The sequence below is a fragment of the Podarcis tiliguerta genome, assembly GCF_965153285.1.
Source record: "Podarcis tiliguerta genome assembly, chromosome: 8".
In the NCBI taxonomy this organism is placed as follows: domain Eukaryota; kingdom Metazoa; phylum Chordata; class Lepidosauria; order Squamata; family Lacertidae; genus Podarcis; species Podarcis tiliguerta.
Window position 1 is genome coordinate 53,818,659 of NC_139541.1, and position 16,407 is coordinate 53,835,065.

Genomic DNA, 16,407 nt, shown 5'->3' on the forward strand with positions numbered 1-16,407 from the left:
TCTGGCCCATCCCTTTTTCTCACCACTCCTCCCCCTGCCAATCAGCATTTAAACAAAGGCAACTCAGACAGAGGAATCCAGCTAGGAAGTAACCAGCCAAGAGTGCCTTCAGCCTAGATGTTAAAAGTCAGACCTTACAACCAAACCTCGCACCAACACCAAGATAAATCACAAGTCACCTCCCTTTGGCACATTGGAACCCCTTTAACATTTAAATTTATGTTGCAGTGAAGATGGCAAGAAAGCCATTGAAAGGAGGATAACAAGTTAGGCAAAATGCACTGGGACACCTGGCTTCTAAGGGGGTTCCTGGGATTCCCAAGGGAAGTATTGGGAATTTCTGGGGCTGGGTCCTGACAATAGGCAGAGAAAGGCAGCCAACAGGCAAAAGATCTTGGGTGTTAAGTAAAGGCAGCATATTTTCAGTTGATTTATTATTACTGCCATTTTTTATTGCAACCAGGAAGAGGAAGATCAATCCTTATTTATTTGTAAAAATATTTGTATACCGCTATATCACCCAAAGTATATAAAAGCTGTTTACAACAATAAAAACTACCACCTACTTTGGGAACTACTGTATTAAACTTTTTAAATATTGACCCTGGGTGAGCTGTTGCTTGCCTCTACAAGGAAGTGGAGGCATCTTCTTCCTGGGACAAGGGTGGGGAGACTTCACCCCCCCCCCCAAAAAAAAACCTGGCAGGTCTCCTTGCGTGGCTCCTTGTAGAGTGACCGTGTTTGGGATTTGCAATGGGGAGGTATGAACCTGGCTAGCTCTCCTTGAGGTCAGGCATCTGCACCAAAGAGAACTACCGTATTTTTCGCTCTATAACACGCACCCGACCATAACACACACGTAGTTTTTAGAGGAGGAAAATCCGTAGGCATGCCACCCGTAGGCATTCCCTCCATAACACGCACAGACATTTCCCCTTACTTTCTAGGAGGAAAAAAGTGAGTGTTATGGTGCAAAAAATACGGTAATATCAGTGAGCATCCCTCATGAAGGCTTCCTTTGCAGAGATGCCCAAAGGGAGATTTGCTGCCCAGCTGAGAGGACTTCTGTGCCCCTTAAAGGTAAAGGGACCCCTGACCATTAGGTCCAGTCATGGCCAACTCTGGGGTTGTGGCGCTCATCTCGCTTTATTGGCCAAGGGAGCCGGCGTACAGCTTCCGGGTCATGTGGCCAGCATGACTAAGCCACTTCTGGCGAACCAGAGCAGCGCACGGGAACGCTGCTTACCTTCCCACTGGAGCGGTACCTATTAATCTACTTGCACTTTGACGTGCTTTCGAACTGCTAGGTTGGCAGGAGCAGGGACCGAGCAACGGAAGCTCACCCCGTTGTGGTGATTCGAACCGCTGACCTTCTGATCGGCAAGTCCTAGGCTCTGTGGTTTAACCCACAGCGCCACCCGCATCCCTTCTGTGCCCCTTAAGAGTTGCAAATTATGCAGAACTTCAGTCTACATTAGCAGCAAGAACTGCTTCTATCTTGGAGCCCCAGGCGGTGTCTGTGTGGCTCGTAGGAGGTCTCTTAGCCAGCCACTGGCCAGCCCTGCTTAGCTTTCAGCAAGCGAGTGGCTGTGGGGCCTCCAGGTGTGGCTGGGACCTGAGGTTTGGGAGCCCGGTAATCTGTTCCCAGAGCACCAGCAATGCCTGGAAATGAGAGGCAAGGAGAGGTGAGATTAAGACCTAATGAAAGGGCTAATCCCCCTTCCTCTCTTGCACTGATCCTCTTGGGTCAGGCAGGCGCTTATCACTCCCAAGGCAACATCCCAGAGGGGAAGCCACAATCCCAGTCTCTGTCTTGGGCACCTGGTTTTGCTTGCAGCAGTGGAGCGAGAGCAGGTGAAGATGGCACTCTGCTGGGTGGGTGGGTGGGTCAAGGGTGGGTGGGTGGGTCAAGGCAGGCATCCTGGGGGCAGGAGGCAAATTCTGCACAACATGCCTGTGTGTGTGTGTGTGTGTGAGAGAGAGAGAGAGAGAGAGAGAGAGAGAGAGAGATGCAATGTTTCTTGCTTGGCAGGGGGTTGGACTCGATGGCCCTTGTGGTCTCTTCCAACTCTATGATTCTATGATTCATCCATGACAAATATCAGGAAAGAAGATGTGCTGTAGTTATTAGCTGATCCTAGGCACTTCCTGCCTTTTTGGTGTTTATGAGACCCACAGTTTCTCCTCTTTCTTCTGCAGAGGCGCCATGGTGCCCCACAGGAGGCTGCTCTACCCCAGAGCTGGCTTCAAGTTGCTTTTGGCGCTGGTGCCAAAGGCCCTGGATGGGCTTCTTCTCCTCTGGCGAGCCGTGTGGGTTAGTATATGTGGAGTAGTGTAGGACTTCATTAGCAGGCACCTTGTGACTGGGTGAAACATAGCTCATGTTTTCCCCTCTGGGATCAGTCAGCCAAAGGGGAGGAGCCTTTCAGGAGATCACTGAGTTTTGCCTTTGCACAAACGGACCTTGCTGAACTTTTGCAGTGGCGTAGGCAGGGGTAAAGCGGCACCATTTAGGCACCGGCTACACCCCCATCTCTGCCAGTGTTGTGGGCTCGCAACTGACCCCTTGTTGCAATATGGACAGGGTTTGTCGTTTTTTCAAGAAGAAACAACATTCCATTTAGTGATGGCTTTTCCAGAGTAACATCTGGCTTCTAAAATTGTTTGATGGGGAAAGAGTTAAAGTACGTACATACATTTCACTTTTAAATTTTGAAAAGTTTGCATGTTGGTTAGCAGACCCTCCCTATCTTCCAAGGACAGTCCTGGATTTACAGAAGCCATCCTGCTTTCTGATTTGATCCCAGAATGTCCCGCTTTTCCTTAGGATGTCTCTATTTTCATCGGAGAAATGTTGGAGGGTATGGGTTAGAGTGAATTGGGGGAGGTTCTGTGGGGTTTGTGTGTGGGTTTTAAACTCCCTTGTTAATTGTGTCTTGTTTTTTAAACTCTCTACTTCCTACTCCTTATTTATTTGTTTCATAATACCTATCTACTGATTGATTGTAAGAAACAACAACCCTCAAAGTGGTTTACAGAATGAAGCAATAAATTTATCAGAAAAACAACTTTAAAAAACACACACACACACACACAAAACCATTCAAAAGATAAAACCAATAAAACAGATTAAAACGCACATCAGCTTTCTAAGCATCTGCATAGGCTTGTCTAAACAAAAATGTTTTTAGCAGGTGCCGGAAAAGAGTGCAATGAACGTCCCTGCCTGATATCAACAGGCAGGGAGTTCCAGAGTGTAGACGCCACAGGCTGTGAGCTTCCTTTCTGACATTCCTCAAATGTGGAAGTACCAGCCTCCCAGAGGGTGACAAGCTGAGGGGTGGAGAAAGGCAGCCATGCTGCACATTGTGGTTCAGAGGTTTGCACTTCACCAAACCGCAATGCCCTGGATTCTTTTGGGGAAGCCCTGGCAGATATAATGCTGTAAATCTGAGGCAGATTGGTAGGGCAGGTAATGCACCCTCAGGTCAGAAATGGGGTGGGTGGGATTTCCTTGCCTTTCTAACTTCTCTCTTTCCACCTCCACAGGTTATCTTGTTCTGTTACAAGTTCTGCTGGGAAGCCGCCTTTGACCTTGTGCAGGAGGTAACAGCCCTGAATCTTGCAAGTAACCCCCCACCCCAATGCCACCTCTATCCAAGCTAAAAAGACACCTCAGCCTTTGGGGTGTCAGAGTGTTATAAAGGCTGGGGGTCTAAAAATGCTGTTATACCCAGTCTCCAAATCGTGAGAGAATCCTGGTGTTCCAGGAGCTTATCCAGGGTTTAGTTTTCTTGGAATGAAGGTTAGAGAAGACTGTGGTGTCTTTAGAGCACATAGTTTTATTTACACATATATACAACCTGAGGGTGAAGATGGAGGATCTCACAATGTCAACACCCCAACAGATCTTGCTTCTCCACTTGTCACAGCTTTGGATCCCGCATAGAGGAAGCATGTCTCTGCGTCTCCAGCTTCCAGCTCGCTCTGGCTGCTGTTCTCCTACCCAGCAGCTCTGAATGGTGGTGGATGTAAGCTCCCCCCATTAACCCAGTGGGAACCATCACTCAGCTGTAGCTTTTGCTACCTGGCTCATTCTTTTGGGATGCTGATGAGTGGCCAGCTAAGGCCACTGTTTTACAAAGAAACTTGTCTGACTAGTTTAGCAAACTCTAACTAACTCTCACTGGGTACAGGACCCCAAGAATAGGAAGGGACTAGACTGAACCCCCCCAATCCACAACAAAACCTTGAGTTTGATGTTCTCACCCTCTGCTGATGTCTTAGGCTTGTTCCTCAATGACTTCATGGCTGGAGGACATCGGTGAAGCCCACCAAGGAGATGGGCTCCTCTCCTCACCAACAACCCCTGAGCCCCAAGAGGCAGGTTTGTAGACTTATGATGGGCATGTTGGGGGGGGGGGAAGGGAGTGAGATGAAGGGGTTACATCTTCTCATACAAGGGCTGGCCTTCCATCCTGCTCTCTGTGCAAAGGAGCCCATCTAATCTCATTCTCACAGTGGCCAAATAGATACCTGTGGGAAGCCCACAAGCAAGAGCCTGCCCACCTGTGATTCCAAGGCATGCTGCCTCTGACAGTGAAGGTGGAACTCAGCCATTGTGGTTAGTAGCCTTTGGTAGCTTTATCCTCCACAAATTTGTCCATCCAAGTGGGTAGCCATCACTGCCTTCAAGAGTGTGTGCCATAGTTTGGTGGGGAGAGTGCTGTTGTTGCACTCAAGGCCTGCTTTCGGTTTTCCCTTTGGGGCATGAGGTTGGTTGGCCACAGTGAAAACAGGAGGCTGGACTACATGGGCCTCCTTTAGCCTGATCCAGCTGCTGCAGGCCTCTTAGTTCTTTTATGATTCCTAAATGGAACTTTCATGGACAGAATCATGGAATGGTGGTGAGCAAGAGTAAGAGATGGCCATTGCTCTTAAATCTTGCTTGTGAGCTTCCCTTTGGGGACCTCTGGTTGGCCACTGTGAGGACAGGATGCTGGGCTAGATGGGGCCCCGTGTGGCCAGATCCAATGGCATCTCCTTCCATTCCACCCCATTAGTCCACGGAAACCAGCTTTGTCCACCTTAGAAGCAAATGGTTCTCCAGGGTCTCAGGCCAAGAGAAGGGTCTTTCCCCCTACAATTTGGGATTGTGTTAGCAGAAGATGCCAGGGACTAAGTTGGGACCTTCTGCAAAGGCTCTGTTGCCACCAACCTCTGGGTTTCTTGTCTGAGGGTTGCCTGAAGTTCACAGGCAGAGGCAGTTGGGGCGAGGTATCTAACATCCTGCGTCACAGGGAGTTGAACTAGAGATGACCCTTTGATCCCTTCCTTCTCTATGATTCTATGATCTTGGTGTTTCCAGGTGCTGAGAAGCTGGGGAAGATGGTGCAGATGCTCCAGGAGTCCAGCAGCGCCATGCTGGGGCAGCTGGTGGGTCTGGAGGCCGAGGTGCAGCACATCAGCCAGGAGCTGCGAGCTGAGAAGCTCCTGTGGAGCAGCCGCTACCTGGAGCTGCTCAGGGAGCAGCAGGAACTGCTTGTGCAGGTGGGCCTGGAGCGGAAGCCCCCCTTTCCCAGGAGCCACTTCCTCAAGGCTCCTCTTCAGCTGGAAAGATGGTAGGGCAGGGGTGGGGGGCACATCTGTACCCCCCCCCAAAGCTGTCAGGACTTGCAGCTCTTGCCATTCTCCCTGGCTGTTCTGGGGCTGATGGGAATTGGAGTCTCAGTGGAATGGGCTACCTGGGAAGGTGATGGACAGGGATTCTTCAGCTGTAATTCCTGCAGTGCAGTGGGTTGGACTAGATGGCCCTTGAGGTTCCTTCTAACTCTGCAGTTCTATGATTCTATATCTGGAGGGCCACTCCTAATGGAAGGGCCACCACGTACCTGTGCCCCAAGACAAGGGTTTATTTTTGCAGTTATTATTTTGCAAGTCCCAAGGGCTAAGGCCATCCCGAACTGAGGACAGACTGGAGAACGCCAGCGGGAAGGTCCTCTGGGGAAGCCCCACCAAAGGGAGAGAATGGAGCTCCGCTCAAGCTGTGCTAATGGGCTTGGGCAGCAGAACTTTATACTGGTCCTCCCACCCTACAGATCATCTCTTGTTGAAATTCATATGCCACCCTTCTCCCTCTGCAACAACCCTGAGTCCAGTCTCCCACCTCTCAGTCTACCCTGCCCTTGCTGGGTGTCCATCCATGGCAACAGAAGTCACACTTGCTCAACTGGCAGCAGCCAGCCCAGCCCCTCCCCAGCTGGCTGATCTCTCCTCCACCTCCCTTGTGGTTGTTTCATGGCTTTGCTGTGGGAGATGCAGGCCGCTCCTGAGCAGAATGAGTTGCACAGCAGAGCATCAATGTCAGCCAAGCTGATGTGGTGTAGCGTTAAGAGTGTAGGGCCAAGACCTGGGTTCGAATCACCACTTAGCAATGAAGCTCACTGGGTGACCTTGTGGGACAGTCACTGCCTCTCAGCCTCCACCTACCCCACAGGGTAGTTGTGAGCATAAAATGGAGGGGGTGGGCAAAGAACCGCATAGGCCATCTTGAGCTCCTCAAAGGAAAAAAGTGATATATAAATGCAACAAGTAAAATAATAAATGAATGAATCAAGCCCTCTGTTTGGTGCAGTTCCAAAGGCAGGACCCGACTCTGTGGCTGCAGGACATGGAAGGGAAGAGCGATGCCCAAGAGGCCCTGGGATGCTACACAGAGGCTGGTGGCCAGAGGACACAGGCTGCAGCAGGCAAGTGAGCCCAAAGGACAGGGCATCTCAAGCTGGTGATGGAAGGGGAAGCTATATGGTGGTTTGGCAGGTCAGGGTGGCAGAGAAGGAGAACTTGCAGGGTAGCGAGATGCCGGAGGGGTGGTGGAAGTAGGCAAGAAGCTGGTTTCTCCCAAATGGGCTTTGCTGCTGTGAGTTTCAGCCTGCAATATGTTTCACCACCTGTATATTGTTCTGCTTCCTTTCAGAGCTTCCCTCTCCCTAGTCTTACAGACTAGGAACAGAAGGCGGCTGAAAACAAGAGAGGCATGCTCAAAGTTGCACAAAGAGCCCCTTGTGGAAGGAGAACTGGAACCCACGTCTCTGATCCTAGCCCCCTGGATTGCACAGGCTGACTGATAAAATAAACAGGATTAAATAATCTAGGGGTTGCTATATTTCAAAAAGTGAAAATCTGGACACAAAAGTTGTTGAGCTTTTGAGCAGGTGCTGGAAAAGAGTGCAATGAAGGCCTCTGCCTGATGTCAATAGGCAGGGAGTTCCAGAGTGTAGACGCCGCAGGCTTTGAGCTTCCTTTCTGGCATTCCTCAAATGCGGAAGCAACAGCATCCCAGAGGGTGGCAAGCAGAGGGGTGGAGAAAGGCAGCCATCCTGTGCGTTGCGGTTCAGACAGTCCAGAGACACTGGACACTGTTTCCGATGGCCAGATCCCAGCAATGTCCGGGAAATTCCGGATGTATGGCAACCCTAAATAATCCCAAAGCCAGAACCTTTGTGACAAGGGGGCCTCTGGGCTATACCGGGTTGCCTTCAGGTGTCTTGAGGGGATCATATAACTCTATACCCTCCAACATTTCTCCAATGAAATTAGAGACATCCTAAGGAAAAGTGGGACATTCCGGGATCAAATCAGAAACTGGGATGGCTTGTCTAAATTAGGGAAGTCCCTGGAAAACAGGAGCACTTGGAGGGTCTGTAACTAGGCTCATTTGGAGTCATGTCCTCCATGAGAATTTTCTTGCCTGAGATTCAAAAGAAACTCCAGGCTATGGGGGCTTTGATCAGATAAAGCTCCAAGGGTCTCCAAGAGGCAAACAGATGGATGCAAACAGGAATGGGGCAGGGGGATGAAGAAGAAGAAGAGTTTGGATTTGATATCCCGCCTTTCACTCCCTTTAAGGAGTCTCAAAGCGGCTAACATTCTCCTTTCCCTTCTTCCCCCACAACAAACACTCTGTGAGGTGAGTGGGGCTGTGAGGTGAGTGGGGATACACAACATTTGTGTGTGTCCTTGACTGGTGGGTTGGCACCTCTCTCTGCCTGCATTCTGACCATGGTCTGTGGTGCTTTTGGTGCTATAGAGGGTGCTGCCGCTTGGTGGCACCCATAGCCTTCTCTATTTGCTGGGTAGCTGGCTAATTCTAAAAGGTCTCCCTGCTTTCAGATTTAAAGAGGGCATGGAGACCAGCTTCTGGAAGAAGGCTGGGGTGACAGGGATTGAGTCAGTGCTGGTGGTGTGTGGTGTGGAGGTTATAGGTCGTGATCTAGTCTAATCTTCATACTTGATGTGGGAGATCAAGATAGATGTTGTGAGAGAGGGAGAAAATACTTGCGTCCCTGATTCCTGGTACCTAAATGCAGGACTTTACGCTTATCTCTTCTGAATCTCATCTTGTAGGTTTCAGTCCAACATTCCAGCCTGTCAATATCATTCTGAAACTTGATTCTTCTTTCCGTGGTTTAAGCTGTTCCTCCCAGCTTCATTCACCCTGCAGATTAGATAGGCACCCTCTCTACACGCTCAGACAAGTCATTTAGAAAATTGATGAGCAGCAGAATGCTTTGTACTTTCCAACCATATTGACAACATACATACGTAGATACATTATTTTATTTGTATGCCACCTTTCCATAGTTCAAAACATGTTCAAGGCGGCTTATAACATGAAAATTACAAACATATCAAATAATTACAAACACAACCCCCCCAAATCAAAAAGTTCCAAATTTGAATTTTTTTCACATAGAAATAATTGAACAATTTCCACACAAAAATAATACCAGTAACAGGAACAGCCTCCTGCAACACCCCCCTAAATAATACCGCAGTGCAATAGTCTGTTCAGCAGCCTCAGCTTTTGTAGCTGGAGTCAGTCCAGCCAGTCACAGTCAAGATAGTCTCTGACGTCTTCAGCAAATTGGAACGTGTGCAGAAGAGGGAGACCAAAGTGATAAAGGGTCTGGAAACAAAGCCTTATGAGGAATGGTTGAGGGAGTTGGGGGTGTTTAGCCTGGAGAAGAGAAAACTGAAAGGTGATATGATACCCATCTTCATATACCTGAAGGGCTGTCGCAGGGAAGATGGAGCAAGATTGTTTTCTGCTCCTCCAGAGGGAAGGATGTGAACCAATGGATTTAAACGACAGCAAAGGAGATTCTGACTGAACCTTAGGAAGAACTTTCTGATGCTAAGAGCTGTTTGACAGTGGAACGGACTCCTTCAGAAGATGGTGGCCTCTCCTTCATTGGAGGTTTTTAAAGAGAGGTTGGGCAGCCATCTGTCAGGGATTCTAGAGCTGTGATTCCTGCATTGCAGGGGGTTGGACTAGCTGAACCTTGGGGGGCCCTTCCAACTCTACAGTTCTATGATTCTATGAATCCTGTGGCACTTCTCTTGAAACTTCCCTCCAGGCTGACGCAGAGCCATTCGCAGCGAGCTCTCGTTGGCTATGGTTGCTCAACCACCCGTGGATTCACCTAACAGTGTTATTATCTAGCCCACGTTTTTACCATGTTGTCAACAAGGAGATAGTGGGAGCCCTTGTGGATGGCTTTGATGAAACCAACATGTAGTGCACGCATGCCTTGCCCACCAATCATCTAGTAACTCAATCAGCAAAGGAGATAAAGTTTCCTTGGCACAACTTATTCTTGGTAAACTCATCCTGGCTCCTAGTAATCAATGCATTCTTTCCTTGATACTCACAGACCAACCCCTTAGTAGTGCTGCTGCAGAGTTCAGCCCTGGCTAGTCTGTCATTTCCTGGATCCACCTTTCCTCCTCTTTTGAAGGTAGGGACAACACTCCTCTTCCGAGAATTCTCAAAGATCACAGGCAGCAGCTGTGAAATAACTTCCACCATCTGCTTATAATTGTAGTATTGTTTCCCCTCAGAGCTGTTGTTTGTACACAGGGGTAAGGACACCTCTCTCTTGCAAATTTGGGATGCCACCTAGCCAAGCTAGGTGAGTGAGAAGGAGAGAAGCATGTGTGCTTAACTCTTGCATTAAAGCAAGCCAGTAATGTAGTGGATCATGCACCTAAATTCAAAGGACTTGTAAAACAGCAGGAAAGGAAATCAGGTTAAGGCCATTATAAAAACTCTCTCAAGTAAATTTAAAACCCCACTTTAAAAGTACTGCTTGCTGTCATAGCTGTCACAGATTGGAAGCTCAAGCTGACATGAATGGTCTCTCACTCTTTATCCTCACAACAACCCTGAGGTTGGTAAGGCTAAGAGATTGGTCACCACTCAAGGTTGCCCTAGGGACGCGGGTGGCGCTGTGGGTTAAACCACAGAGCCTAGGACTTGCCAATCAGAAGGTCGGCGGTTCTAGCGTTCAGAAGCATTGCTGCCTCCAAACTGTGGAGGCAAAGCATAGCCATCCTGGCTCGTAGCCATCAATAACCTTATGATTTTGTCCAACCCTCTTTTAGAGCCATCCAAGTTGCTGGCCGGGACGCAGGTGGCGCTGTGGGTTAAACGACAGAACCTAGGACTTGCCGATCAGAAGGTCGGCGGTTCGAATCCCTGCGACGGGATGAGCTCCCGTTGTTCGGTCCCTGCTCCTGCCAACCTAGCAGTTTGAAAGCATGTCAAAGTGCAAGTAGATAAATAGGTACCACTCCGTCGGGAAGGTAAATGGCATTTCCGTGTGCTGCTCTGGTTCGCCAGAAGCGGCTTATTCATGCTGGCCACATGACCTGGAAGCTGCACGCCGGCTCCCTTGGCCTATAGAGCAAGATGAGCGTGTAACCCCAGAGTCGGTCACTCACGACTGGACCTAATGGTCAGTGGTCCCTTTACCTTTACAAGGTTACCCAGTGAGCTTCATGACTGAGTAGGGATTTGGTCTGTCAGGTCTCTAGGTCACCACTCTAACCATGACACTGCGATAGGTGGGATGAGAAAGAAATGCACTCTGAACATGCTCAGACACATGATCCCCTGGATGACGATTTATTATTCCAGCTTGCCCAGGGCTCAGCCACTGGCTCCCACACCCCATCAGAGGAGAGGTTTCCTCTTTGCTTCTGATCTTCTCATGGGCATTTCCCCGCCCAGGTCGCTTCCAGAGGAAAGTATAGGCAAGGTGCCTTCCCCAGGCACAGGATGAGTCATGCAGGAGAGGGCAGGAAGCATCTCGTTCTGTGGAAAGGCTGCTGGGAATGGGGATGAGCTGGATGCCATGTCAGAAGGGAGGTGAGCATGCCAGCCTGGGGCAACGGGCAGCACAAGGGAGGGAGGAACATAGGAATGTAAGAAGTGCCTTCTGGATCAGGCCAGTGGCCAGTCTAGTCCAGCATCCTGTACTGGCGTTCAGAAGCATTGTTGCCTCCAAACTGTGGAGGCAAAGCATAGCCATCCTGGCTCGTAGCCATCAATAACCTTATGATTTTGTCCAACCCTCTTTTAGAGCCATCCAAGTTGGTGGCCGGGACGCAGGTGGCGCTGTGGGTTAAACCACATAGCCTAGGACTTGCCGATCAGAAGGTCGGCGGTTCGAATCCCTGCGATGGGATGAGCTCCCATTGCTCGGTCCCTGCTCCTGCCAACCTAGCAGTTCGAAAGCACGTCAAAGTGCAAGTAGATAAATAGGTGCCACTCTGGCGGGAAGGTAAATGGCGTTTCCGTGCACTGCTCTGGTTTGCCAGAAGTGGCTTATTCATGCTGGCCACATGGCCCGGAAGCTGTCTGCAGACAAACGCCGGCTCCCTCAGCCAATAAAGCGAGATGAGCGCCGCAACCCCAGAGTCGGTCACAACTGGACCTAATGGTCAGGGGTCCCTTTACCTAAGTTGGTGGCCACCACTGTCCCCTGTAGGAGTGAGTTTCAATAGTTTAACTATGGGCTATGTGAAGAAGGACTTTGGGCTTGTCCACACTTCTGCTTGCCCTGTGCCTAGAAAGAACGGGACTCTGAGCAGTTTTTGGCTTGCCCTGTGCTTTCTTTGCCATGCTGCTCTCCTCTGGAAAAAACCGCCTGCTTCCTTGGGGTCCTTCTATGCAGCAGAAGGAGATGGGAACCCCCCCCTGCCCCCCTATATCATTGTAGTCCAGAGAATCAAATGATGGGATGGGAACATCAGTTCAAAGCTCAACTCATTGCATAAGAAGAGCCTGGGTGCTGCATCAGGCCAGAGGCGCATGTAGCCCAGCATCCTGTTCTCAGCACAATCTGTCTCCACCGGTAACTATTTCCCCATCTGCAAAATGGGAACAACGGCACTCTGAGTTGTTTAGAGGTCAACCAAGGTAAGGACTACAAAGCACCCAGATCACCCGCCCTGTATCGTAGGAACCCAACTAAGCCAGACAACCTTTGCCTATTTACGATTATGCTTCCTGTTGGGCTTGGAGCTCAGCAGTGCCCAGTCTCTGTCTCCACGGCTAGAGGAAACTCTTTCCTTGTTGATCTATAATCACAGTGGGGTGGGGGGGAGTGGGGAGGTAGGGAAGGAGGGGATTCCCCTTCCACCTTGGCTCAGACTGGGTGAGGCTGCTCTGTCTTCCTGGTCTCTACAGGGAGGTCTCTGGAAAGGCAGAGAGAGGTGAGCAGAAGATAAGGCTGCAGATGGAAGGAGCTATCGCCCCATGGACAGGTGTGATGGCAGAATTTTTAAATGCTGCAATTCCTCCTCTGTTGCCTTCAATGTGACAAGCATCACACAGTGAAGGGCCGTAGCTCAGTGGTATGTGTCCAGAAGGTCCCAGGTTCAATCCCCAGGTAGGGCTGGGAATGTCTCCCTCCTGAAGCCCTGTAAAGCAGCTGCCAGTCAGTGTAGACAGTACTGAGCTACATGGACCAATGGTCTGACTTAGTATAAGGCAGCTTCTTAGGGAGCCTGGAAGCCATCAGAGTCGCTCATGTCTACTTGGCTGCTGCCCTCCTTGGAGCTCCAGGGAGCAGATCAATGGCTGTCCATACAGCTGGACCTGTGGGGCTGATTGACCGAGTGTGGCATGTAAATAATAATAATAATAATAATAATAATAATAATAATATTATTTATATACCACCTTTATCTCCAAAGGATTTCAAGGTGGTGTACATGGTTCTCCTCCCCATTTCATCATCACAACAACCTTGTGAGTAGATTAGGCTAAGAGATGAGGACTGGCCCCACCCAGTGAGCTTCATAGCCGAGTGGAGATTCGAACTCTGGTCTCCCAGGTCATAGACCGACACCCTATCACACCACACTGGCTCCTACAGTGTTGGACTAGAACCTGGGAAACCAGGGTTCACATCCCTCCCCCACCCTCAGCCATGAAGCTCTCTGGGTGACCTGGGGCCAGCCACTGCCTCTCAGTCTATCCTACCTCGCAAGGTTGTTGTGTGCATTATATGAGAAGGGGGGAAAAACCCCCATGAACACCACCTTGAGCTCCTTGGAGGAAAGGGGTTGTACATAAGTGCAACCAATAAATTAAACAAATGCATTTCAGAGCGCTTACATAAACTCCGGCTGAAATGGGTGTGGGGTTTCCCCCACAATGGGTAGACCGAGAGAGACCCAAATCGCAGGTATTTGCAAGCCCTTTTCTTCTGCCTTCCCACTGAGCTGCTCCAAGCCAAGAGGCTGAGTGATGAGCTGAGCTCCCTGCCTCACGTCTCCACAGACACAATCTGAAACCAGTCCCAACAAGCCCTGCCCTGCTGCTCACCCACGCAGCAAGAGCAACAGCACAGAGGCTCCAGGAAGTTGCTTCGAAGTCAGGTGATTTCTGGGGCTGGGAAAACCCCTCACAGTGCAACTGGCTGGGTTCAAGGGAAAGTTCAGCACTGCCATAGGAGAAGGCCCGAGAGGCCTCTGGGAGGGTGGGAGCCACCAGACAGGCCTGAGGGTGGGGTGGGGGTGGGGAGCCAGGAGGAGAGGGAGGCAGCCTTCCCCACCCCTTGTAGTCTGAGGCAGGATCTGCTGATGGAAAGAGCCTAGCTCATTGCCTCTGCACCCACCCACCCAGCCTAGGCTCAGGGGAGGGGAGCAGGGAGATTCTACATCAGGCGTCAGTAAACTTTTTCAGCAGGGGGCCGTTCCACTGTCCCTCAGACCTTGTGGGGGGCTGGACTATGTTTTTTTTGGGGGGGGGGGATGAACAAATTCCTATGCCCCACAAGTAACCCAGAGATGCATTTTAAATAAAAGGACACATTCTACTCATGTTAAAACACGCTGATTCCCAGACTGTCCACGGGCCGGATTTAGAAGGCGATTGGGCCACATCCGGCCCCTGGGCCTTAGTTTGCCTACCCATGTTCTACCTCCATAAAGAGTAGCAGGAATCTCCCCTACCCCAACCTGTCCCAACATGGCATGTTAACTAAGCCTTGCATTGCAGAACACCTGCTTGGCCTGCAAAAGTCTCCAGCCCCTGGGATCTCAGGTTTCAGGGCTAGGAAAGTATTCCCTGCAGAGCAGACTCCCCTAGCCTGGCAGCCTCCAGGTGTTTTGAACCACAACTTCCATCAGTTGTGGTCCTAAGAGCATAAGAGGAGCCTACTAGATCAGGCCAGTGGCCCATCCGGCCCAGAATCCTTTTCTCACAGTGGCCAACCGGATGCCTGTGGGAAAGCTGCAAGCAGGATTCGAACACGAGACACCTCTCCTCTCCTGTGGTTTCCAGCAACTGACAATCCTCTTTTAAACTGGCCATCACTGCCCCCTGTGGGAGTGAGTTCCATAGCTTAACTGTGAGCTGCAAGAAGATTTTTTTTTACCTGTCCTTAATCTGCCAGCATTCAGCTTCGGTGGATGTCCATGAGTTATAAGAAGGGGGGAAAATGTCTTTATATAGTTTCTTCATATCATGCATAATTTTATAAACTTATGTCACCTCCTACTGTGAGAGTAGATGGGCCAATGGTTAGGCTTGAGCTGGTGGTGAAGGAATTAAATGCAGAGTATTTCGCTCAAATGCATCAGACAGGCAGGCGGGAGTCCTGAAAGCCTCTGGCTGAACCTCTGACAGGCCTTGGGTGGAGGTGTGCTTGCAGTTTTAGTTTAGCTGAAGTTCCTCTGAAGTCACAGGAAAGCCCAGTGCTGCCCCCCCCCCCCGAGACTGAACAAAACTGGGCACATCCCATGATGAGGAAAGTCCAACGTTCAAAGCTCAGCTCGGCGTACAGAGCACGAAGTGGAGACACAAACAAGGAAACTCCCACCTCAAGACAGAGAGCAGCTTATTTCCTGCCCCCAAAACCACAGTGTGATTTTTAATTCTGTTTTTACCACTAGTAGCAGCAGAAGCAGCAGCAAAAGTACACCGGGAGAGCTGTTTCATACCAGGGCCAGACTGTTGCTCCATTTAGCTCCAGCAGTACCCACTTTTGACTGGGAGGAGTTTCCTGCCATCTCAGGCAAAGTTGGCTCTTCTCTGCCACCCGCTCCTGTAACGGGAAGTGCCAGAGATTGGAACCTGGGACAAGCTGCAGACGGAGCACATGCCTGACCACCAGTGCTGTGGCTGTCCCTTGCAGGTTTTCGCCAACCTCTCCTCACGAGATGTCGACAGGCGAAGAGTTTCATCGTCTAGGCTGTGGGTCACCAACATGGCACCCACGGGTTCACACAGCCCCTCAAGAGGCCTTGCCTGGCAACCAGAGTCCCATCCCCAGCACTGAAATAAGGCTTGGAACCTGAGAAGAGCTTGCTAGATCAGGCCCATGACCCATTTGGTCCAGCATCCTGTTCTCACAGTGGCCAACCAGATGCACCCATGGGAAGCTCACAAGCAGAACCCCAGCACAAGAGCCCTCTCCCCTCTTGTGGTATCCAGCAACTGGGATTCAGAAGCATTGCTGCTTTCCAATTGTGGAGGGCAGAGTGTAGCCATCATGGTTAGTAGCCACTGACACTCTTACATTAATTTGCCCATTCCTCTTTTAACGCCATCCAAGTTGGCAGCCCTCAGTGCCTCCAGTGGGAGTGAGTTCCATGGTTTAAGTTGAAGCAGGAGAGGCAGGGCTCCATTTCATGACTCAAGAGCTGCTGCTAGAGTTTGGGGTGGAAATGGAGAGAATGTCTTTCTTAGCAGCTTGCAGCACACACACACACACACGCACACACACACACAGGCCTCACTGGGGCTTCATGGGCCACGCCTGGAATGATGCAGGAGTCCAGGACTTCTCAGCCGTACCCTCCCCTCTTCCATGACAGAGGAAACAAGCCCTAGGGGCAGCATTGGCGTGTCAGGAGGGGTGCCACAGAAACTGCCTCTCACCCTCCTGCTTCTACCTGAAGGCACCTTGCTTCAGCAGCAGTGGGTTCCAACCATTGACAGCCAGGGTGGTGTAGTGGTTAGAGTGTTGGACCAGGACCTGGGAGACTGGGGTTCAATCCCCTCTTGGTAACGAAGCTCACTGGGTAAATGTCCACCAGCCACCGCCTTTC

General features: G+C 50.4%; 1 protein-coding gene across 1 annotated transcript; it reads left to right on the plus strand.

Moving 5' to 3' along the window:
- Positions 1–2,191: 2,191 nt before the first annotated feature.
- Positions 2,192–7,198, plus strand: LOC310683245 (uncharacterized protein). Its single transcript, XM_083452994.1, has 6 exons — positions 2,192–2,314; positions 3,550–3,606; positions 4,288–4,387; positions 5,369–5,550; positions 6,635–6,749; positions 6,977–7,198. Exons 1-6 carry the CDS (start codon positions 2,207–2,209, stop codon positions 6,991–6,993), a joined length of 579 nt encoding a protein of 192 aa, XP_083309120.1. The 5' UTR covers positions 2,192–2,206; the 3' UTR covers positions 6,994–7,198.
- Positions 7,199–16,407: the final 9,209 nt, after the last annotated feature.

Excerpts from the sequence above, each read along its gene's own strand:
- LOC310683245 (XM_083452994.1), top strand. The coding sequence starts at position 2,207 with ATGGTGCCCCACAGGAGGCTGCTCTACCCCAGAGCTGGCTTCAAGTTG. Across the intron at positions 3,607-4,287 it reads CCTTTGACCTTGTGCAGGAG|GCTTGTTCCTCAATGACTTC; the intron begins GTAACAGCCCTG and ends CTGATGTCTTAG. Across the intron at positions 5,551-6,634 it reads AGCAGGAACTGCTTGTGCAG|TTCCAAAGGCAGGACCCGAC; the intron begins GTGGGCCTGGAG and ends TGTTTGGTGCAG.